Source organism: Drosophila ficusphila, unplaced genomic scaffold, assembly GCF_018152265.1.
Source record: "Drosophila ficusphila isolate 14025-0441.05 unplaced genomic scaffold, ASM1815226v1 contig_286, whole genome shotgun sequence".
Taxonomy (NCBI): domain Eukaryota; kingdom Metazoa; phylum Arthropoda; class Insecta; order Diptera; family Drosophilidae; genus Drosophila; species Drosophila ficusphila.
Window position 1 is genome coordinate 9,690,299 of NW_025064189.1, and position 21,113 is coordinate 9,711,411.

General features: G+C 46.9%; 4 protein-coding genes across 5 annotated transcripts; 2 read left to right on the plus strand and 2 right to left on the minus strand.

The window, feature by feature from the left end:
- Window positions 1-143: 143 nt before the first annotated feature.
- Window positions 144-1,272, plus strand: LOC108099023 (CTD nuclear envelope phosphatase 1 homolog). The gene is made up of 2 exons (XM_017202259.2): window positions 144-350; window positions 417-1,272. The coding sequence occupies exons 1-2, from the start codon at window positions 322-324 to the stop codon at window positions 1,186-1,188; spliced, it is 801 nt and encodes a 266-aa protein (XP_017057748.1). The 5' UTR covers window positions 144-321; the 3' UTR covers window positions 1,189-1,272.
- A 4,118-nt stretch (window positions 1,273-5,390) lies between these two features.
- On the plus strand, window positions 5,391-8,154 carry LOC108099210 (probable protein phosphatase 2C T23F11.1). The gene is made up of 4 exons (XM_017202587.2): window positions 5,391-5,525; window positions 5,958-6,314; window positions 6,822-7,152; window positions 7,241-8,154. Exons 2-4 carry the CDS (start codon window positions 6,033-6,035, stop codon window positions 7,780-7,782), a joined length of 1,155 nt encoding a protein of 384 aa, XP_017058076.1. The 5' UTR covers window positions 5,391-5,525; window positions 5,958-6,032; the 3' UTR covers window positions 7,783-8,154.
- A 399-nt stretch (window positions 8,155-8,553) lies between these two features.
- Window positions 8,554-19,406, minus strand: LOC108099120 (la-related protein Larp4B). 2 transcript variants are annotated; one of them, XM_017202454.2, is made up of 9 exons: window positions 19,099-19,406; window positions 16,703-17,555; window positions 16,377-16,626; window positions 15,919-16,299; window positions 15,145-15,730; window positions 14,559-15,085; window positions 12,544-14,470; window positions 12,004-12,332; window positions 8,554-11,942 (listed from the first exon to the last, which is right to left on the minus strand). In XM_017202454.2, the coding sequence occupies exons 2-8, from the start codon at window positions 17,539-17,541 to the stop codon at window positions 12,178-12,180; spliced, it is 4,665 nt and encodes a 1,554-aa protein (XP_017057943.1). In that variant the 5' UTR covers window positions 17,542-17,555; window positions 19,099-19,406; the 3' UTR covers window positions 8,554-11,942; window positions 12,004-12,177. The 2 variants fall into 2 exon arrangements, with proteins under 2 accessions (XP_017057943.1, XP_017057942.1); XM_017202453.2 differs by lacking the exon at window positions 19,099-19,406 and adding an exon at window positions 17,888-19,046.
- A 404-nt stretch (window positions 19,407-19,810) lies between these two features.
- LOC108099213 (eukaryotic translation initiation factor eIF1) lies at window positions 19,811-21,023 on the minus strand. The gene is made up of 3 exons (XM_017202593.1): window positions 20,861-21,023; window positions 20,479-20,636; window positions 19,811-20,191 (listed from the first exon to the last, which is right to left on the minus strand). Exons 1-3 carry the CDS (start codon window positions 20,886-20,888, stop codon window positions 20,045-20,047), a joined length of 333 nt encoding a protein of 110 aa, XP_017058082.1. The 5' UTR covers window positions 20,889-21,023; the 3' UTR covers window positions 19,811-20,044.
- Between the last annotated feature and the right edge of the window lie 90 nt (window positions 21,024-21,113).

Genomic DNA, 21,113 nt, shown 5'->3' on the forward strand with positions numbered 1-21,113 from the left:
ATAAGCGAATAAGAAAAAGTTAAGAAATTATATTATTAATTTTCGGATAGAACTTATACAAAAACCTCTTGTTCTCAGTGCTTAATGTATCAGGTAGCAATCAAATCGTTCCGATACTCAGTTGTCAATAGAAATAAGTCGATTTCGGCTGAAGCTCAATCTAAAATCAAAATTACAACGATAACTATCGCCTGTTGATCTTGTATACTCTCTTAAATTTAAAAGTTACTTCTTTTAGCACTAGATCCTTTAATTGTTTTTATTTTTTTTAGTTTTCGATTATTATTAAGTTTCAAGGTACATTTGTAGAATCTTCTTGCAATGACTAATAGTGACACCCTTGTGGTTTAGTAAGTGATCGCCAGTATCTGTGAATTCCTATTATTTCTATTCCTATTAATAATATGCAAATGTAGCTTCTTTGTAGTGGCCACTGTGGGTCTAGTGATATCGGTGATCTGCGTGAAGGTTCCCCGAGTGCGATTGTTTGCGGCGAAGCTGTACAAGATCTATGCGGAGTACACACCCGTGATTTACTTGAGCGAGGATCGATTGACACCCGTTTCCAGGCGGCGACTGGCCCTCGTGGCCAGGAAGACCCTCGTGGTGGACATGGACGAGACCCTGATCACGTCGTGGAGCACAAGACATGGCAGGAGGCGCAGGAAGATGCCAACTGTGCCCCACGACTTCGAGTTCTACCTGCCGGAAACGAGGTCCGTGCACCTCGTCTACAAGCGTCCCTACGTGGACCAGTTCCTGGACCACGTGTCCAAGTGGTACGACCTGACCGTCTACACCGCCGGAGCCGAGTGCTACGCCTCGCCCATCCTGGACTTCCTGGACAGGGGCAGGGGCATCCTGAAGAAGCGCCTCTATCGGGACAACTGCCTGGACGTGGCCGGTCTGCGGGCCAAGTACGTCTCGCTGGTCTCCCCGAACCTGTCCAGCGTCCTGCTCCTGGACGACTCGTGCGTGGAGTGCAGCTTCAACGCGGGCAACTCGGTGCACATCAAGTCCTTTCGGGTCGGCAAGCGGGACCAGGCGCTCCTCGACCTGCTGCCCTTCCTGGACGCCCTGCGCTTCACCAGGGATGTGCGGTCGGTCCTCCAGCGCTGCACCCGCTTCGACTGCCTCACCACCAATCTGCTCAGTGTCACCGAGCGGAGATCCTCGTCAGCTTCTTAGGTTTCTGTTTCCGTTTCGGTTTCGGTTTCGGTTTCTGTTTCAGTTGCAGTTGTGTTAAAATTAAAAGCATTATTTGCTGGCTTATCATTTTGAACGTTAATCAAAGGTCGCTTGGGGCTGGGTCTATTTTAATTAAATGTTTCCAGTGATCGAAGGCCTGGGATTTATAAATAACTTTTGCATTAGGTTTGCATTTAGAGAGGGTCTGGTCAGATACTAAATTTTCAGTTAGCGTGGTATGTTCTTCTTGAAGGCAAGGTAGCTCGTCGATTTAACCACATTGTTTACCCTTCAGCACTACCATCTTTCACCATCTCCGACTTAGTCATGCCAGAGAGCTCTTAGTCATATCCCAATATCCAGTGGAAGGCCAAGTGATTCACTAAGTAAACGACTTCGGCCAAGGCTGCGGCGGTATCAGGCCACAACTCATATTAATCAGAGGCTAGCACAATATGCTCCACTTTATCGGCAACAGAGTTGCGACAGTGAAAAATGAGCGAATGTCACAAGGATCATAGGGCTTGGCCCGTTGTACCATCTGCGCTTCGATCGGAGCTGAAACCTAAACTGGTTTCGTTGAAAGAAAGCTAAATCGTTAAGGAGAAATAATTAAGTGCGGCGAATGCTGCATATCCATTAGTAAAGCGGTGTTTAGTATATGAATTAAACAGACTATTATCTTGTTTCGAACATATTCGAGTTTCAGATACCTGTAACATTTAAAGGCAATACTTCTAACACAAAATAAATATTTCTACATATATATAATAATTACTAATGAAAAAAGCAAAAGCAAACTGAGCTGCAAATATATACACTGGATAACACAGCAAGCGATGGTCTCGGGAATCGAATTCTTTGGGGCTAATCCCTAGTCCAGCTCAGCCATTTGGGTGCGGCAATTAAGTCACAACCGCCACCGAGGAGGCGAGCAGGATCCTGGGATCTCGGAGGAGGGAAGTGTGCCGGCGAGGGGCTCGCGATTCCAGCGAAGATCATTATTGTCTCGTCGCGGATGCGCGATGCCGAATGCCGAATGCTGGAGAGCGAGACGATCCAAACGACGGCCCCAAAAATAAGGCACTCGCAACGCGGCGGAGCAAACAAGTTAATGAACCTGCGTCTGGGATCCTTGGGACACCCGAGAGCGCGGGGGGAGCCGTCCAACTAGTTTGGCCCTGGTTCAGTTTTTCAGTTTCTCAGTTTTGGTTTTCGACGCTGGTCTGTTTCGCCGCGCCGAAATCTGTGGCATGAATTCCCTGGAAATGATCGAAATTTCATTTCATTGCGGGACGGCCGGCCGAAACTAAGTTCAACAGCATTCCACCGGTCAGCGACTGTCTGGTGTAGCTTTTGGGCAAAACACTAGCTCTTGGCCAGACTTAGACGAGACTAACGTGTCTGTGTCCCGATGGAAATCGGTCCTTCAGGAAGAATTTATTAGCCATTCGAAAATAAAAATGAATTGGTATATTTCACAGGAAATCTCTACTCAAGAGCATTTGGTCTGGGATACATTTCATTTGGACCAAAACTTGAACTTAGATTGAATCAGCTGCAATTAAATCGAACACTTTTAGTAACGAAACTAAATGCAGCACGCATTATCAGCATTTTTATCTGTTTTAAACTATCTTAATACAGTATTGCTTACATCCGAAAAGTAGGCGAGAACTGAAAGTGGAGCGGCTAGAACGCAGATGGCAGGGATTACTCTCCCGGCAGCTCCTGTTTCGCGGCTTAGTTCCCCCATTATCCTTGGGCCAGGAGTCATTGCCCTGCGGCGGGCTCGCATTACACAATTGCATCGGCGATCGGACGGTGCTCAAGTTACACGGAACTCCAGTGGCCTACTTCCACTCGAGTGACCCGCAATGTCCCCGAACAATGGCCTTTGTGCCTATCCCGTGGCGGTCCAGAAAACAGGAGCAGGAGCAGCAGCAGCAGCAGCAGCAGGAGAAGGAGCAGGAGCAGGAGCAGGAGCTGCGTACAGCAACCCCATTTTCCCTTATGCAGATCCTGCCCAGTCAGTCAGCCAAAGACAAAGAAACCCATTTTGTCGCATTCAAACAGAAATTAATGTAAAACAAGAAAGGAAGTAGCTTCAGCGAGTCGAAGTTTATATGCCCTTGCAGACATCACAAATTTCGTGCAAATAATATTAAGGCTAAACAATATCGAAGCTATTATTTGTTATTTTATTTTCACCGATTGTTCCTATAGACATTTGGTAAAGTTTCATAGAGCAGGTTTCGAAAATGAGAGACTAATTTACAATCATTATGCTGATCAAAAATGTATAAACTCTCCAGGGTCTGAAATTGTAATACCCTCTTTAAGGGTATTTCAAAACCCAATCCAATCCAATCCCATCCAATTCCAATCCCATCCAAGAGCTCACAGAAATGCGGAGAGGGAGCGCACCGAGCAGGGGAATATAATTTTATTTTTATAACTGACCTCGAACTTTTGTGCAATGTGATTGAACTGCCTGACGATATCTGTGGGCCCTGCTCTGTCCGGCCCCTTCCCTGTCCCTTTTCCTGCACGGGACATGCACTCGGAACAACTGGGAGCTGCTCCCTTAATTAAACATGATTTATTTTAATTTCTTGTTGAGCAACACTATCCTAGTAAAAATTCTGTGTCAGAATTGAAGTCAGAATTAAGTTTACAAGTCGATAATCAACCTATGCGTATACGTAATATTTCATAATATTATTTCTGCATATTATATTTGCAAACTTCCACCATAAGGTATGTATTGTTCATTTCCAATATGTTTTCTTTATTCCACCTAATAATCCGAAATTATTTTTTTCAGTGTGCCCCGATCCGAGCTGCAGCATTTGCATGCAGACTGCATACGGAGCTGTTGATCGCCTCCAACTCCGATTCGGATTTAGAGACCGATTCAGGGACCGAAACCGAGAAATCGAGCCTGGATGCAATCCTCGGTTGACAAACAATATGGAAATTCTGCAGAGTGCGCTGAAATAAAAGGGGAAGCGAAAGCGAATCTTAAATGGCAAAAGGGTCGCTTGTGCGGGGGGTGGAGGGGGTTGGGATAGTCGCAGTCGTCAGCGGGGAACGTTAAATGCATAATAAATGTGCGTTCTAGAGGTTGGGAAATAAAATGCGTGCAGCGCCGTCGACGCCTTGCACTCTCAATGACCAAACAGAACGATAAGAACGGCAGCGATATAATACACAGAGAACAATTCGACGTTCGTTGTATAACGTTATGTTCGAATCGTAAGTGCTGTTGCTTGAAATCAAAACGTTATACGATTTTAGACTAGAAACTAACTGTATTTAATATTGATCATGATGCTTGAACAGATATTAGGACCGCCAAAATCAAAATTCCAATACCTTATCTACTTTTATATATATATAATTTATAAATAAATAAGTACTCCCCATCGAAACGCCATAGTTTGGCAACAAACTTCTGCTTGACTTTGTTTGCCAAAACAATTTGGGAGCGCCAAAGATAATGCAAAAAAACGAGAGAGTGGAGCCGAGAGCGTATGAAAATACACAAGTTCTTTATCAAAAATTGCTCTGAGGCTTTCGCCTCTGCTGTGCAAATATTTAATACAAAACAAAAGAACCAAAAAGAAAAGAGACGACGAAGAAGACAATAAATAGAAAGCAGAGGCGTTGGCAGCGAGTGCCAGTCAAGCTTTAATTCCCCAAACAACAACAATATGGGAGCACGAAACAGCAGCAGCAGCCACAAAAAATGTTTAGCTGACGTCATTTGTCCTTGAATTCGTATATTAGCCGTAAGCCCAAAGCAAAATTCGCAAAATTCAATGCACTCGCGAACCAAAAGGGAGATAAGGTGAATAACAACAGAAATGGCTAATGTAGTTGAAAAAGCAAAACATTTGTATGCAGCATTTGCATTCTAATTCTTCCAATTTATTGAAATTGTTGTATATCAAAATTATTAAACTCTTGTTATTAAGAGTATACAATTTTTAAATTTATGTTAAGCCGCCAAATATTAACCGTGTTAGTTAACGCCAAATTTAGCAATGCCTTATTTGTCGCCAGGGCTGCAGCATATTCATGGTTAGCAATGACGTACTCCAATTCAATTTGTGTTTGATGATTGACTGTTCTCACCATGGAAAACTGACCGGGGAACAGTGAATCATCGATTCGACAAATATCGATAGCAAAGGCAAACATCGATTATCGTCCACCTCTAAAACAAATACAAAATAAAAAACACGCGCAGTTTTTAATAATTTTTTACTGGACAATTTACATTTTTGATGCGGAGTCGGTTTGTTTGGGCGAGCAAAAACGGTGAACGCCAGGTGGGTAAACCAATAAATAGATCATCAGAGGGATACCGAACCGACACATCCGCTCTCCACTTCTCCACTCATTTCTTGGCCTGTTTTTTTTCTTTGCGTAAGTTAAGGTCTGCTGCAAACTGTGTCAACTAATTACGGGGCGCATGATTGCCGTTCCGTTGAACGGCATGAGCGAAATGAGGCCCTTATCGAGTCGCGTTTATCGCCTGCCCTTTGAACCCGTGCTGCAAAGCCAATTCCGGATCGCGATCCGGCCCTGAAATCCGAAATCTCCACGTCTGTTTGCATACGGCTTAAGCAGAGGAACAGGTCTCTCTTTTTGATATGCTAATCTACAGGGCCCACGCGTATCTGAGAAGTTGACAGTCGGTAGTCCGTAGTCAGTTTCGTAATTAACTTAACCCGTGTGCTTGTACGACTTCTTCCCCGCAGAAAAGCGACGTAAATCGATAATACACCCCGAAAACCGCACACTCCACCGCTCTACACCACACACACTCGGAAATAATGGGTCAAACTCTGTCGGAACCGGTGACCGCCAAGGAGTCCTCCTACTGCCAGAACGCCGCCTTCCGCGTGGGCTCCAGCTGCATGCAGGGATGGCGCATCAACATGGAGGACTCGCACACCCACATCCTCTCGCTGCCCGACGACCCCGGAGCGGCCTTCTTCGCCGTCTACGACGGCCACGGAGGCGCGACGGTGGCCCAGTACGCCGGCAAGCACTTGCACAAGTTTGTCCTCAAGCGACCGGAGTACAACGACAATATCGAGCAGGCCCTGCAGCAGGTGAGTCACGTTGGAATCACATTTAGATGAACCAAAGAAGCTCCATGTAGGAGATCGCTAGGAGTACCAGAACGAGTGCCTCTGTATAGCAGCTACAGCCACTAAGTTTAATTATTTGAAGCAATTAGAATTAGAATTATTTTGTTCAAATAGGTTAGCTTAGTTGACAAAGATATATCCTAAAAAAAAAGATTGTACAAAATCGACATCTCGTCTCCTCTTAAAAGTTTTCTACACCCAGGTAAATATTTACCGAATTTTTTATCAGCCGTAGCTTTTTAAAATGCCATATACTTCCATTAGATATCAACTCAAAGTAAAAGCAATAGTTTCCAGTTATCATCAGCTAAAATTGTTTTGTTAACCAATAAATCATGTGTTTAAAGTTTAAACGCATAAACAACACCGTTAAAAGCTATTATATGACTCATATGTGAAAACCCAGATGAAAAAGAGACAATCTTTTCTTATTCTTACTTATTATTGTGGAAACTGATGCAATTGCAGGGCTTTCTGGACATAGACTACTATATGCTGAACAATGAGTCATGGGGCGACCAGATGGCCGGCTCCACAGCCGTGGTGGTCCTGGTCAAAGACAACAAGCTTTATTGCGCGAACGCGGGAGACTCGCGGGCCATTGCCTGTGTGAACGGGCAGCTGGAGATCCTGTCGCTGGACCACAAGCCCAACAACGAGGCGGAGTCCAAACGGATCATTGACGGCGGCGGCTGGGTGGAGTTCAACCGCGTCAACGGCAACCTGGCACTCTCCCGGGCACTCGGCGACTTTGTCTTTAAGCGGGCAAACAAAAGACCGGAAGACCAGATCGTCACAGGTGAGAAACGGCGCATCCATTGTTCCCATTATCCATTATCCATTACCCATTATCACCTTGTTTTTCGTTCTTCTCGGCGCGTGTGTAGCCTACCCGGACGTGGAGACGCGTAAGATCATGGAGGACTGGGAATTCATCGTGTTGGCCTGCGACGGCATTTGGGATGTGATGAGCAACGCGGAAGTGCTCGAGTTCTGCCGCACGCGCATCGGCATGGGCATGTACCCGGAGGAGATCTGCGAGGAGCTGATGAACCACTGCCTGGCGCCCGATTGCCAAATGGGCGGTCTCGGCGGCGACAACATGACCGTGGTGCTGGTATGCCTGCTCCACGACCGTCCCTACAGCGACCTAATAGCACGCTGCCGGAACAGCAACCAGGTGGCCAGCGAGAATGACCTCTCAGGCAAGGTAGCGAAGGGCGAAACGGCAGCAGCCACCGAGGCGGAAACGGAAGCGGAGAGCGACACGGAGACGGAAACTCAGTCCAAACCCTGCCAGAAGCAGTCCAATACCAATACCAATCAAAACCCCAATCCCGGTCCCACGGACGACGAGAAGAAGCTGGAGAAGGAGTCACAGGACGCGCTGCTGGCAGCGGCCGAGATGCAGCTGAACTATATCTACTAGTGCGCCTTACGATTAATTAGGGTTACTCCAATACCGCTTAGGTCAACTCTTTATACTTAACAACGCAAGTGTTCTTGGTTAAGTTTTATACACCACACAGTCCTTACCAAAATGTTTGCTCCGATAGTAACACTTGTTTTAATTGTATCCCCCAAGATGCGTGTATATACATATATGCCTTGTCTAACTATGTAACCTTATGATTTACTATGTTTTGTGATGCCCGAGCAAAATGGATAAAAAACTGTATTACTCGTTTAGTATTTATGTACCCGAAGCATACTTGTCAAAGTTGTTTGGGTTTGATCTTTAAGAATGAGTGCAGTGTTTCAAAATTAAAAATAAAGAAAACGTTTTGTAGTGCCCAAGAAACTAGATTGTTTACTTTAGAGTGGGAATGAAAGAAATAGAAATGTTTTTTAAAAAGTATACTCATTTTAATTTCATGCGTTTGTCTTATTTGTTTGACAAAGTATTGTTGCTGAATAATTTAATTGGCCGTACTTGTTTTCGTGAAATTGTTTGATACTGGTATTACCAGTTCGGCTGTCGTTTCTTAACATACCTCTTAGTAGATCCAATGCGAATATCCATATCCAATAACCTTCCATTCCCCTTTGAGCAATAACTCGTATCGTTGTGCACTGCCTCTGTCGCTGGTTATCGCTTTATTGTTCTCTTCGGCTATCTACATTGCTATTATTATGGAGTCGAAATGAATTACGCTTTCAGTTTTTTGGTTGTTTCTCAGTGTTTGTATTTTTTTTTTCGTTTTGTTTTATTATAATATTTTTATTTATATGTATGCCATCATATTACACATTCAATTATGTATAACTGCTGTTGGTTTCGCTTTCGCTTGCTGCATAGAGGGATATTGTATTTCTTTATAGTTAGTTTATAGTTTAAATCATATGCAATTTTATAAACTTCTTGTTACTTTACAGTTATCAATTTCGGTACAATTACAAATTGATTATATATATATTTATGAGTGAATTCAACCCAGGGCAAATAAAGAAACAACTCAAAAGATCTCTGACCGTCAGGGAGAGTTGGGTTGGGTTGGGGGATTGCATCAGCATCAAACTCAAAAAGTACAGGGGGATGGCAGTGCCAAGAGAATGATCGGGTGAAATCCGGAAATCAGGAGGGGAATGCCCCCAACAATGTATAGCTAAGGGTATGTACAATGGTCTTTTGAGGGGCACTCCGTAAAATTAAATAATACAAAATATTTGGATGGTGTAAAAACAAAAACTAAACGATATTCTATGCCGTGTGTGGGGTGGATTTAACTGTTTTGGTATTGGTATTGGTATTGGTTTGGGGCACAGGAGAAATGATCGGCGGCGGTGGAGTGGCAATGTGGGGAATACATAGTTCTATGGGCGTGGCGTGGCATGTCTGCTGAACTTGCAATAGTATAATTTTGTAAATATAACAAGGTGTCATATGCGCTGCTTAAGTATACAAAAATAAATAACTTAAGAACTGAGGTTTACAATTTAACAATTTAATTTAATTTATTGTATTCCTTAAAATTATTCAACATCAACAATGTTCCTTTACTTTCCCTATACCCTATACTCTCTATCTCTCGCCTGGTGCCCGGCCCTCGGTCCCGGCGTCTGTGTGGACAGGCCGCCTGGTCCGAGTGTCCGAGTCCCGTGGCTCCAAGTGTCGACTGTCTCGCGGTCGAGTGGGCGTCGCAATCTCGATGGACATTGGCCGGCCCGCATTCCGTTTATTTGTTTTTGTTTTTTGTCGCACACAATTGATGATTTGTCAATTGCATAATATCACATCTCATTGCCGGAATACCAGGGCCGCCGCCCATCGAGCCATCGAGGCTCCACTCAGGCCGCCCCTTGTCCACGTCCTCGTCCTCGTCCATTGATTCACCTAAAGCACAGTCCGCAGTCCCAGTCGCAGTCGCAGTCCGCCCTATTGAGGTCCAACTGTACAGTGTGTAGTGAGTGTGGTTTAGTATTCCTTTGTGTTGGCAGCCGACAGTGAGTGATGAGCACAACAAAATCATTTGAGAACTTTCCAAAGAAATGTGTGTGAGTCGGGGTTAGTTGGATTATAGTTTGGGCCTTTCTTCAATTTCAATTGGAGGGGGAAGATACAAACTATAAACTATGAATTATTTAAAGATACATTTTGTGAGGCGGCTACGCGACGGACCACTGAGCAAGGTATACTATCTGTGTGTGTGTTTGTGTGTGAGTGTGGCTCCATCCAAGCGAAGTAAGTATCCAGTAGGATTCTGGATGCCAACTTTCCGGGCAATGAGTGATTGAGTGGCTAGAAAGATTGATTGATTTCCGTTTATGTCCTAGAGGCAGTCGTGTGTGTGTAGGTGTGTGTGTATCGTGTGTGTGCTATTAGACGCCTTTTGAGGGCGGATGGAGCCACTTTGGTTCTTGGCTCAGTGGTCGGTCTGTGTCCTGCTCGGATTTTACATATTAGTTAGTATAGGCACTTAGCATATTCGATTGTTTTCATAGAAACAAAATATATGTGTATATATATTGGTTTTTCAGTTTAGTTTTCTTCTCTTATATTTTCAATTTCATTTTGGTTGGAAGTCTTGCGTTTAGAGTTCATTTTTCTTGTTCTCGTTCTTTTTTTTTTTTGTTTTTGTTTGTTTTTGATTTTGGATGAAAGTTTTCATACTTTTTCCTTTGGGAAAACATTGTTCGGTTCGTTCACAGTGGGTTCATAAGCATTCAATTGAAAAGAACAAAAATAAAACGCGGTTTTCCTTCGTTTTCAGTGGCGTAAAGTTGTGAATGAGAAATGAAGATGATTGGTTTCATTTTGGTTTGAAGTGAAGGGGCGGAGTAGTTTTGTTTTAAAACAAGGGAAGTTATTAACAGAAGAAATTATGTCGTTAAGTGTGAATATCCGTATATGCATACCTAAACTTAATTCTTATTCCTAGAATAGTTTGTAGATATCGTGAGTAAGCTCTTAAAACTACTGATTATTTTCTTTTCTCCCTTCTTGCCAATTGTTTTACGCTTCAAGGATTAATTTACATTCTTCTTACGCTTGAATAAAATAAGACTCCATAAATCAATTTGTGCGTTAATCGTGAACAATTAAAAGGGAAACCCATAATTAAAATTTACACAATTCTTCGCAAATTTATATCTAAGATGAGCATCGATATTTTGGGGGCGAGGATGAAGCAGCATCTTTCAAGTTGAGAGATAGTAAAACATAGCTAAAGAATTCGTTTTAAATGCCTATTTTGTGTTGTCCTAAACCTCATAGAATTTCGTGTATGTGTGTCTGTGTGTGTGTTTGTTTTAGTTTATGGCACCTTTTTGTATAGAGTCCTAAGTCGTTAATATAACATTAGATAGTGTTTGTCTTATGAGCTGCGCTGTGTCCACCTACGCGTTGTAAGGATTAAGTTTAGTATTTAGCAATGCACTAACTTCTTAATTCATTTCATTTCGTTTCGTTCTTTGTTTTATTGAAATAGACGTGTGAAACCATCAAACTGAGAAAATTGCTTTTATGTGGAAACAAATGCAATTTTAAAATGTAAGTTCTTCCCACGATATACGATACAAGTATAAAAATGAGGGGTATAAACATTATGTCTTGATGTGTAAGCAAAAATGAAAACGATGAAGTATAAAACGTAGATAATAGATAATAGATAAAAATCAACGCGTGATTCATGAGTTCATCGGTAATTTATCGATAAAGCCTAATATTTTTCTTTTTCTCTCTTCTTGGCTTCTTGGCTTAGCTTGCTTTAGTTTTGTTGTTTTGTCGTTCGATGCAAGTTGGCTAACTACGCTCAAACCTCTTAGATCTATTCACTCGGCATCATTATGGGTAATCGTAATGATAGCTTAGGCGTATTCATCTTCTTGTCTCTTCTCCTCCTCTGGCTGTCGCCAGTTCTCCTCCCTGTTCTCCGTGTGGCGCTAAACTAGGTGTGTACCCATCGAGCCTGGGTAACATTAGCTTAGGTAGATTAACATTAACTGATAACTGATTAAATATAGCTGGAGAAAGGGTATGCACCATTCATTCTTCGTCTTTGCCTACTAATATGATAACTGGTCCAAGCGTCGCCAGCTGCCCGCTCCTTCCTTAGCTCTCGTTTCCGCGTCCTCGAGCAGCGGCAACCACTGCAAGCAAGATGGAACTGGTAGAGTTATATATGGGAGGGACTACACGCCAACAACTCACCTTTTATATGCCTCCTTCGTTAGCTCGTACATATTTATAGCACTTATAGGTATAACAAAAAGGTTCGCTGGTATTTACACATGGAATTTCTTATATGTACAGACGGATGCATCCTCGGAAGCATCCTGCAAAGGTAGCTCACAGTTGCCTCGCTTTGGCAACGCTGTTTCCCACTTAAGAGTTGTTGGCCCTGGACTTGCGGTTGCCGCCAGTTCCTGAGCCGACATTGGCATTGGTATTGTGCTCTGCTGCAGAGCCGTAATGTTGCTGTTGCTGTTGCTGCTGCTTCTCCTTGCTCAGATGGCGAATGGAGGCATTGGGACGATTATCTGTAGATTAAAATGGACTGTTGAATTTAAAATACTTGGAGTAGAGGATTGGAAAATGCAACCGTTCGAGCATTTGACATTTTTCGATACTGAAGACAGCAAACAATTTTATGTTTGTATATGAAAACTTCTTTAAACATTCGCAAAACATGCTTGCATTTTCCAAAACCAAAATGAAACTATTAGATATCTTAACCGGTCTTTGTCCTACCTTTCTCTTTGGCAGAGACCACGACAGCAATGCTGCCTTGGGTGGTGGCGATGGTGGTCAGGGGACCACCGCCTGGTTTGCCAGGTAGCGCGGCTTGAGCGGCTCCTCCCGCTACGCGCTTCTCGGTCACAACCACAGAGGTAGCCAGGCCGCTCTTCTCCACGGCCACTGCCACGGCGGCGGGGTCGCCGAAGACTAGGTCCATCTTGTGGCTGCCGGTGGGCGACAGGGTGCCGGTGGAGCCGCCGGACCCGGCTTCCTTGCTGTCGTGCGCGGCGGCGGCGGCTGTCTTGTGGTGCTGGGCCACCTGGGCGTAGCTGAGCTTGCTAGCCGTGGCGGCAGCCGACAGGTTCTCCGTCGACGTGGACGTGGCCACGCTCTTGTGCTTGCTGGCGCCCTTCTCCAGCAGGCTGGCCTCCTTCTTGGCGTGCAGGGCGGCCACAGAGGGAGGCTTCTTGTGCTGGCCGAGGCTGCACTCAGCCAGGCTAGTGGTCAGACCACTCTCCACCACGCTGCAGGCGCCAGCGCCTGCGGCCAGGGCAGCGGAGTACTCGTTGTGGCTCGCCAACGGCTGCGCGAGCTGCTGCTGCTGCTGCTGGACGTAGCCCTCGACCAGTCGCACCTGCGACGGCTGCTTTGGATGCACTTCATCCTCAGTCTTGTTTGATTTGTCCAGCTGCTGTTGGTGCTGCTGGTGCTGCTGGGCCCCGGCCGCCTCCTCCTTGCTGGTGGCGTTGATATTTGGTGTTAGACACTTTATCACATGGATCGAATTGTTATTACTGGAGCTCTGCTTAGTAACGTTCTTAGTATTGTTGCCGTCCTGGAGCTGGAGCGAGTACTCGGCCCCCAAGGCGGGTGTGGGGCTAACAGGTGGATTGCGCTGCTGCTGCTGCTGCTGCTGATAGTTGTGGGCCAAGTGCGGCTGGCTCTGGTTCTGGTTCTGGCCCTGCTGGTGCCTGTTGTCCTTGCGGGCCTTGCCCTTGCCTCCGCCCCCGGTGCGCACCACGTCGGACAGGCGGCTCTCGGCCCAGTTGTTGGCCGAGGAGCTGTTGACCAGGTGGGCACTGCTGGCCTCCATTCCCTGAAGACTGCCAGCGCGCTGATCCTCGGCGCTGGAGCTCTCCACGCAGCTGTTCAACAGCTGTGGCTGATGAGTCTGCTGCTGCTGCTGCTGGTGCAGCGCCTGCTTCTGGCCCAGGCCCGACGACCCGGATGACGTGGCGGTGGAGTTGTGCAGGGAGGCGCCGCCCTGGGCCTGAGGGGTGTGCGGTACTGCGGTGGCCGACGTAGCTGGCAGTGGAGGAAAGGCGGCTGCCTCCAGGTCAAACTGCGGCGGCTGAACGGGCGCCGGCGGCTGTTGCTGTTGCTGCTGCTGCTGTTGCTGCTGCTGTTGGTGCTGATGCTGGTGGCCCTGGTAGCCCAGGGAGCTGTGGTGCAGGCCACGCTCGTTGCTGCCGCTCGAGAGACTGTTAGCGCCCGAGCCGCCGCCGGATCCACCGCCTCCCGATCCGCCGCTGCTGACGCCCAGGCCGCCGCTGTTGCCCACGTTGCTGCCAATCGAATTGTGGTGGTGGTGGTGATGGTAGTGGTGGCCCGAGCTCTGCTGCCCGGAGCCGGAGCTCAGGTGGTGTGCCTGCTGCTGTTGCTGCTGCTGCGAGGACAACGCGTTGTGGTGGTGATGATGGTGCGAGCCACTCGCCATCGACGAGTGCTGGGCGTGGTAATGCGGATTGAAGTTGTTGCCCTTGTAGTTGCCACGGTGCTGCGGCGGTGGGACGTCGTGGATGGTGTTGTAGTGGCTCTGGCGCTCCCCGCCGCGGTGGGGGGCTCCACCGCCTTCAGTTCCGCCGGACTGTGCATTGCTGCCGGAGGAGGAAAGCAGGTGCTGCTGCTGGTGCGGGTTCGAGGGAGAGCTGCCGTAAATCTAAGATGGATGCGGAAAAAGAGCACGAGTCATGTTAAAGCTCTTGTCTTCATTGCTCTTAATGTTAATTATTATGCACTCTACTCACCCCAACTCGCCCGCCTGGGGAGTAGTTCAGTCCACCCTCCTCATCACGACGACGACGACGCGGGCGATTCTGCCACTGGAGCGGCTCCTTGCTGATCGACGTGGCCAGCGAAGAGGAGGAACTGGCGGACATGTTGCTGCTGCGGTTCACCTGCTGCATGGCGTGCGAGCCGTGCTCTGCCCCGTCCCCCGCCTCCTGCAACTCCTGCTGCACTGGCACCTGCTGCTGCAAGGCAACCTGTTGCTGTTGCTGCTGCTGCTGCGGCTGTGTCTGCTGCACCACCAGGTGGTGCTGGTGTTGGCCGGGCTGCGGCTGGGCCGGAGCAGTGGACACGTAGGTAACTTGAGGAGCGCTGGCAGCGCCGGAGGAAGCAAGTTGATAGTGCTGCTGCTGGGATTGACCCTGCGGCTGCTGCTGGGTCTGCAGGTGGTGGCTGTGGGCGGGCAGCGCCTGCACCTGGGTGGTGTAGTGGTGGTGGGTGGTTACCCCGCCGCCATAGCTCTTCTCCAGGTTCTTCTGCATGCCACCTGGGAAAGAACAAAAGCAATCAGAAGGGTTCTCATTGGGTACGCGTATTAAAACTCACCCTTCCAGTTGCTCTTGATCGGATAGTGGCGAGTGGAGCTGTTCACCTGCACAGTGGTCTGTGGCTGCTGCTGAGCCGAGCTCGTTGGCTGCTGTTGAATCTGCTGTATTACCTGCTGCGGCTGCTGAGCCAACGGAGCCTGCTGCAGAGGAGCCTGCTGCAACGGATCCTGCACAATGTTCGCGGGCACCACGCTCACCATTCCGCCCGGAATGGCGCCCGTTATCTGGATGGGCACAATGCTGCCGCCCTGGATGTGCGAAGCTGGCTGTGTGTTGCGCGGCGGCTTGCCCCTCGACTCACCTCGTGGTCCCGAGTTCGCGGCGCCCACGTTGTTGGGGTTGCCGCGGTGATTGTTGTTGTAGCGCCCGCCGCCCTGCGGCTTGGACGTGACCATGGTTTGTGCGGTGGGTGGCGGCGCTTGAGCGAAGCTGGCGGCCACGGCCTGCGGGGCCAGCGGATTGGCGGCGAAGATGTTTCCGCCGATTTCGTAGAAGTTCTGGCCATGGGCGGCGGTCGCGGCCACAGTACCAGGCGGCCAGGGACCTGCCACAAGGCCCGGGTAGAATTGATTCTGCGGAATCGGCTGTGGAGATATAGGATTTTGATGAATTGCTCTTCCATAAACCGTAAAAAGCTGATTGAAGCTGGTTAAAAAAATAAATAACTAGAAAACCTGACCAATATCCCAACACAAAACCGCAGCAACAATGCAGCCAAACTGCACAAATAATTCAATCGGTAGCATTAGCAGTAGTAACTAGTAGTACTTACAATCAGCACAGAGCTGCTGTACGGAACTGAGGCGGGGGCTGCGATGGCCGCTCCGTTGGTGTACAGATAACGGGGCTGCTGGGCACCCGCATAGCTGACTGAGGCGGCTCCAGCTCCGGATGGATCAAAGACATTGGCAGTTGGCGGCGACGTGAGGCGGTAGCCGTTCTTCATATTTGGTACAGACTGGTTGCGGTTTATAAACGACTTCGGCTTGATGCGGGCCATGATCGGCTTGCCCTGGAACTCCTTAACCTCCTCGCGCAGGTACTTGTACGCCTTCTGCGCATCGTCGTCCGACTCGAAGGTGACATACCACGAGTTGTTGGCGACGAATTCGCAGGAGATCGGCCGGGGGCAGCTTTCGTTGCTGAACAGAGCCTGCGGAACACACAAACACACACAAGAACCCAATTAGCTCGTTAAGAACGCGTGAGGAGTGGAGTCGAGTCACCCACCTTGACGTCATCGAGGGGCGTGTTGTTCGATATCTCGCGCAGAATGATGATGCAACGCTTGCGATTGGGACGCACGCGCAGTCCCTCCTCGTCCACCTGGACATTGGGCGACTCACGCAGAACCTCGGTGATAAGCTTAATGTCGTTGGTTAGCTTCCGCACGAGATTGAATCTGGCTACAGTCCAAATGGGAACGTACTGGTCGTAGTCCATTTGCGAAATCAGGTAAGTATCGTTGACCAGGTTCTCTCTGTTTTGGAGGAGTTAATTGCAAATTGTTAGATGAAGCTCAAAAAGAGAAAAAGAGAAGGAGAATCGGTACCCACCTGGAGAAGTAGTACTCAAGCTGGGTGGCCAGCATCTGCTTGAGCTTGTCCAGCGGTATGTTGGATTCCTCCCCGCCAGCTGCGGCGCTGTGGCTGCTCTGCTGCTGGTCGGCCGCGCCATTCGCCGGCAGCTGAACGGGCACTGGGACTTGGACAGGAACCTGAACCGGCACCACTATTTGGTGGGGCTGCGGATCAAGGGCCACTAAATTCGTGTTGTTGAGGGCATCTGTGGTATAGCAGACCACAGTACCGTCCTGGGTCTGGGCGAGAGTGCCGTTCATAATGGCGTATTCGCTAGTGTCCTGTGCCTCACCGCCTCCTGCGGAAACTCCTGGGATTCCGACTCCGACTCCTACTCCTCCGGCTGCTCCTGCTCCCGCTCCCGATCCTCCGGCCACAGCGGCTTGTGAAGCGGGCGGCTGGTGGCCGTATGTGAGATGCTGGGCGGGATGCGGCGACTGTTGCTGCTGCTGTTGGTGGTGGAGATGCTGCTGAAGCGTCTGCTGCTGTTGCTGTTGTTGTTGGTGGGCTATGTGTGTGTGGGCCAGGATCTGCGCCTGGTGCGGGTGCACCTGCTGCTGCTGGGCGGGCACAACTGCCGCGGCTGGGGCGGTGGCCACTGGAGCAACTGCGACGGGAGGAGCTACTGGTGGAGCGCCGGCGGCGGCGGCTGCTGCAGCAGCGGCTGTGATCAACGGGATGTGGGTAGCGGCGGCTGCTGCAGGAGAGGCTGCGATTTGGGTGGTGGCGCCAAACAGATTAGTGGTTAGCATCGCCGTCTCGACAGGAACGTTGGTGTAGACCGGCGGCTGGATCTTGACTGCATCTCCGTTCATGTACACATATCCTCCTGCAAGTGGTCGGTACATAATGGTTGGTTGGTTGGCATAGTATGGATGGAGGGTGGTGGGTGTTGGGTGGGAGGTATATGTGCGTTTGTGTGAGTGTGTGTACAAACAAGGTCAATTTTTTTTGTGTTATTGTAGACGTAACGGGAAACTTTCGTAATCGGAGGAAGCTAGACGCTGGGAAAACTCTGCCGATTTCGAGTGAACAAAAACAAAAAACAAACAAACGAAATGCAACGCCAGCATAAGCGCACACACGTGCAAGTGTTATATAGGGGGTGGCTCATACATATATGCAATGGTAGTGGTTAACTTTTTTTTTTTTTTTACCAACCTACGTAGTATTCCATGGTAACGTATGTTGCAATTATCAAGAAATTCCACACAAAGACACAGTCGGTTATTTCGCTTCTCCTTCTTAGCTTTTTCTCTTATTTTTTTTTTTTGTTAAATCTATTTTTTTTTGCTCTTTCGAGCTGCACACACACACTCACGCACGCGGCACACTACACACACAGCAGGCACACACAGACACACACACACACACGCGCGTTGCCACCCAGTCGCGAGAGTGGGAGAGAGAGCGAAGGAGAGGCCGAAAGAGAGCGAGTGAGAGGAGGAGCTCTTCTTTCTATTTGGAAAATTTGATTTTCACTGCAAGATTTTGTATTATTTCCTATTTCCGCAACTTAAATCGCTCTGAATTAAGGCCTCTTCAGCGATGATGGTTATTTATTTAGACTGCTGCTTGCGACTCGAAAACACGGCTCCTGCTCCTCCGCCCCTTTTCCTGCACATTTTCTTTAACTTCTACGTTGCCTTTCCTCGGTCTTCGTCTTCTGCGCTCTTTTTTATTTCTGCTCGCCGTTTCTTTTATTTTTTTTTTTTTATTTTTCGTTCGCAGACTTTTTTTCTCGATTTTCCTTCGCTTTTTTTGCACACGCAGAGAATGTGAATTGAAAATTGAAAACGACCGAGAGGCAATTGATTTTTTTGTCGACTTTTCACACCCTACTTGCACCGCCCGCACCCGCCAGCGATGCGCTTTTCAGTTGCCGATTGCTTGCCAAGTTGCTAAATGAATTGTTAAGATTCTGCCTGGTTTTTTTCACCACCAACTTGTCACGCGAAAAATCTAAAAATTCGACTTCTCATCGTCATAGAAAACTTTCGCCGTTTCGATAGATCGCCAGGCAAGGTTGCAAGCGATTCAAAATACCAAAAGCTTGAAAAATAACTGGTATTTTAAATATTCTTTACTAGCTAGTTCTTGCGAGTTCGACCCGATTTGTAAGCAAAGTCAACAGTATCTTATTTTTTTTGTGTTCAGATATATTTAAAATTACTTTTAGTTTTCGCAGGTCAAAAAATGAAATTTAAAAATACCGCAAAAAAAAAAACTGATGTGCTGTTCTAAAATACCAACTGCCAGCAGGGTGGAAACTCTGGACGATGCAAGAACATAATATTGCTTAGAAAATTTCAGCCCCCCTGCCCCCTTTTCGACCAAATGGTTTGCTTAATTATATGATAGGGTCTACTTACCAGTGGGTTTCAAAGAAATCCCGGCTTAATCCGCCTGCAAACACCGAGTCTGTGCAGCTGCAACGTGCTGGGGCAAAACCACTTGTTAAATTTGGCCGAACGAACAAAATGAAACACCAAGCGTTCCGCGCGTCCACGTTAACATTCACGATTTACTAGCGAATTAACTTTGTAGAATCCGAATATTTCGACTCTTGTTTTTCAAGGACAAGCTTCTGTTTGTAGGGCACTCACGAAACGTTTTTTTTTCCAGCAAAAAGCAACACACGCAAAAAATTCGCGCTCCTATTTTTTGTGCCTAAATATGTGTGACCGTGAAGCCATGTGGTAAAAATACCACATACGCAATATGTCATTAAGGCATTCGTTACTAGGTTGAAATCTTTGCTATAGTATGTACCCAATCCAATTGGTGTGCAGCTTGTCTACGGTAGGCGTTACCGTTAGGTCTGCATACAGTTTTAAATATTTCCTTAGCGAAGTACTCAAAAATTAAATTCAGAAAAATTCTTTAAGTTGTTTAGCATCAGCGACTTCTTTCAAAACTTTTACCGAAACACTATAACATTTAATAATGGTTTTCACGAAACGATAGAAATAAGTTCACAATAAATATACAAAGCTTCCTCTCAATGTTCAAGCCCCTTTGCATTACCACCAAACCTTTTGCTTAATTATAGTGCGCACTGCCACAATAAAGACACAAAGCTCCTTTTTCGTCCCATTATGCTACGACAGCGCCCGCACACATTCGTTTATTTAAATTGAACATTTTATTTATAACATTGTTCTCAGTTAATGGTCTATTGCTTCTGTATGCATGTAAATGTTCTATCAAGAGTGTTTGAATTAATCGGAACAAAGAACTTTTGCAAGTTTCGGGTGTTGATTTAGAGCTTAAGAATGAAATAGTATGAAAATTCACACTGTTTGTTTGTTCGTCCGCCTAGAAGCCGTGCACCTTGAGCTGATCCGGCTTAGCTAGTCCCACCTTCGTCAACCATTGGCAGATGTTTTCACGCTGATCGCCCTGAAGCTGCAGGACCTCACCATACTCTGGATGCTCGATTACAGTGCCATTGCAAGCAAATTCCTGTGAAGGATATAAGTAGATGTTAGTGGCTTTAAGATAAACAATAGTTGAAATAGTTTCACTATCTATTAAAGAGAGGAATTAAGGTGATCAATGTTATGTTTCAGCTAGAAACAGCCATTTATACGTTTTTTAGTAATTATTCATTATTCGTTTAGCAAGTAGAAACGGATTTTTAAGTAATTTCACTTTTGTTTTCTTTCTTGTTGACCGTTGACTTTGACCGTAACTTTCTACGACAGTTATGTACCCAGTAATCTGGATTAAACCTCCATAGATTTACCCACCTTCTTGCAGGAGCGGACTATCTTCTTCAAGTCATACTCCGCGGACAATCCTTGGACAGTGGTTAGTGTCTTGCGACCGTTCCTCTGCTGGATTCTAATGTGCACTAGCCCGTCTTGAATATCATCATCATTGCCCTTGATTGCATCAGCAAAGGGGTCTGCAAAGCGGGAGAATCGATTGATTATTGCGATTATATTGAGAGTTCAAAGGATGTAAAGCATGTAAATGTAATCACACCCTCGCAGCGTGTTTTACTTTTTCCAGAATGCGGGTGTTTGCGTGCGTATGTGGCTGTGTGTGTGCGATGATGACGAGCAGGGCAGCCATTTTTATGTACATGTGTAAAAGTCGGGGGATTAGCCTCGCTTCTACCTTACTTACCACGAGTGTTTAAATTCTGGATGGACATACGACAATAAAAACAAACCACAGCCTAAAACAAAAACCTTTTGAAATGATTTGTTGATATCTGAACTTTTAATTTAACGTTTTACTGAGTGAGTTTTTCGGAAATGTGTCTGACAAGTAGACTAGAGGTGGTATAAAAATCGATTAGTTTAAGCGTGCCTATCGATGCAAAAAAGTTTCACCTACTACGATAGGTGTCTTTCACTTAAGACCTATTCGAACATTC

Bases quoted from the DNA above. Each gene is read 5' to 3' on its own strand.
- LOC108099120 (XM_017202453.2), bottom strand. The intron at 15,731-15,918 runs GTAAGTACTACT...ATATCTCCACAG, and splicing joins ACAGCAGCTCTGTGCTGATT to CCGATTCCGCAGAATCAATT. The intron at 15,086-15,144 runs GTGAGTTTTAAT...GTTCTTTCCCAG, and splicing joins GATCAAGAGCAACTGGAAGG to GTGGCATGCAGAAGAACCTG.
- LOC108099213 (XM_017202593.1), bottom strand. From the start codon at position 20,888: ATGTCCATCCAGAATTTAAACACTCGTG. The intron at 20,637-20,860 runs GTAAGTAAGGTA...CCCGCTTTGCAG, and splicing joins CCAGAATTTAAACACTCGTG to ACCCCTTTGCTGATGCAATC. The intron at 20,192-20,478 runs GTGGGTAAATCT...TATCCTTCACAG, and splicing joins TAGTCCGCTCCTGCAAGAAG to GAATTTGCTTGCAATGGCAC.
- LOC108099210 (XM_017202587.2), top strand. From the start codon at position 6,033: ATGGGTCAAACTCTGTCGGAACCGGTGACCGCCAAGGAGTCCTCCTAC. The intron at 6,315-6,821 runs GTGAGTCACGTT...ATGCAATTGCAG, and splicing joins TCGAGCAGGCCCTGCAGCAG to GGCTTTCTGGACATAGACTA. The intron at 7,153-7,240 runs GTGAGAAACGGC...GCGCGTGTGTAG, and splicing joins GGAAGACCAGATCGTCACAG to CCTACCCGGACGTGGAGACG.
- LOC108099023 (XM_017202259.2), top strand. From the start codon at position 322: ATGACTAATAGTGACACCCTTGTGGTTTA. The intron at 351-416 runs GTAAGTGATCGC...ATGCAAATGTAG, and splicing joins AGTGACACCCTTGTGGTTTA to CTTCTTTGTAGTGGCCACTG.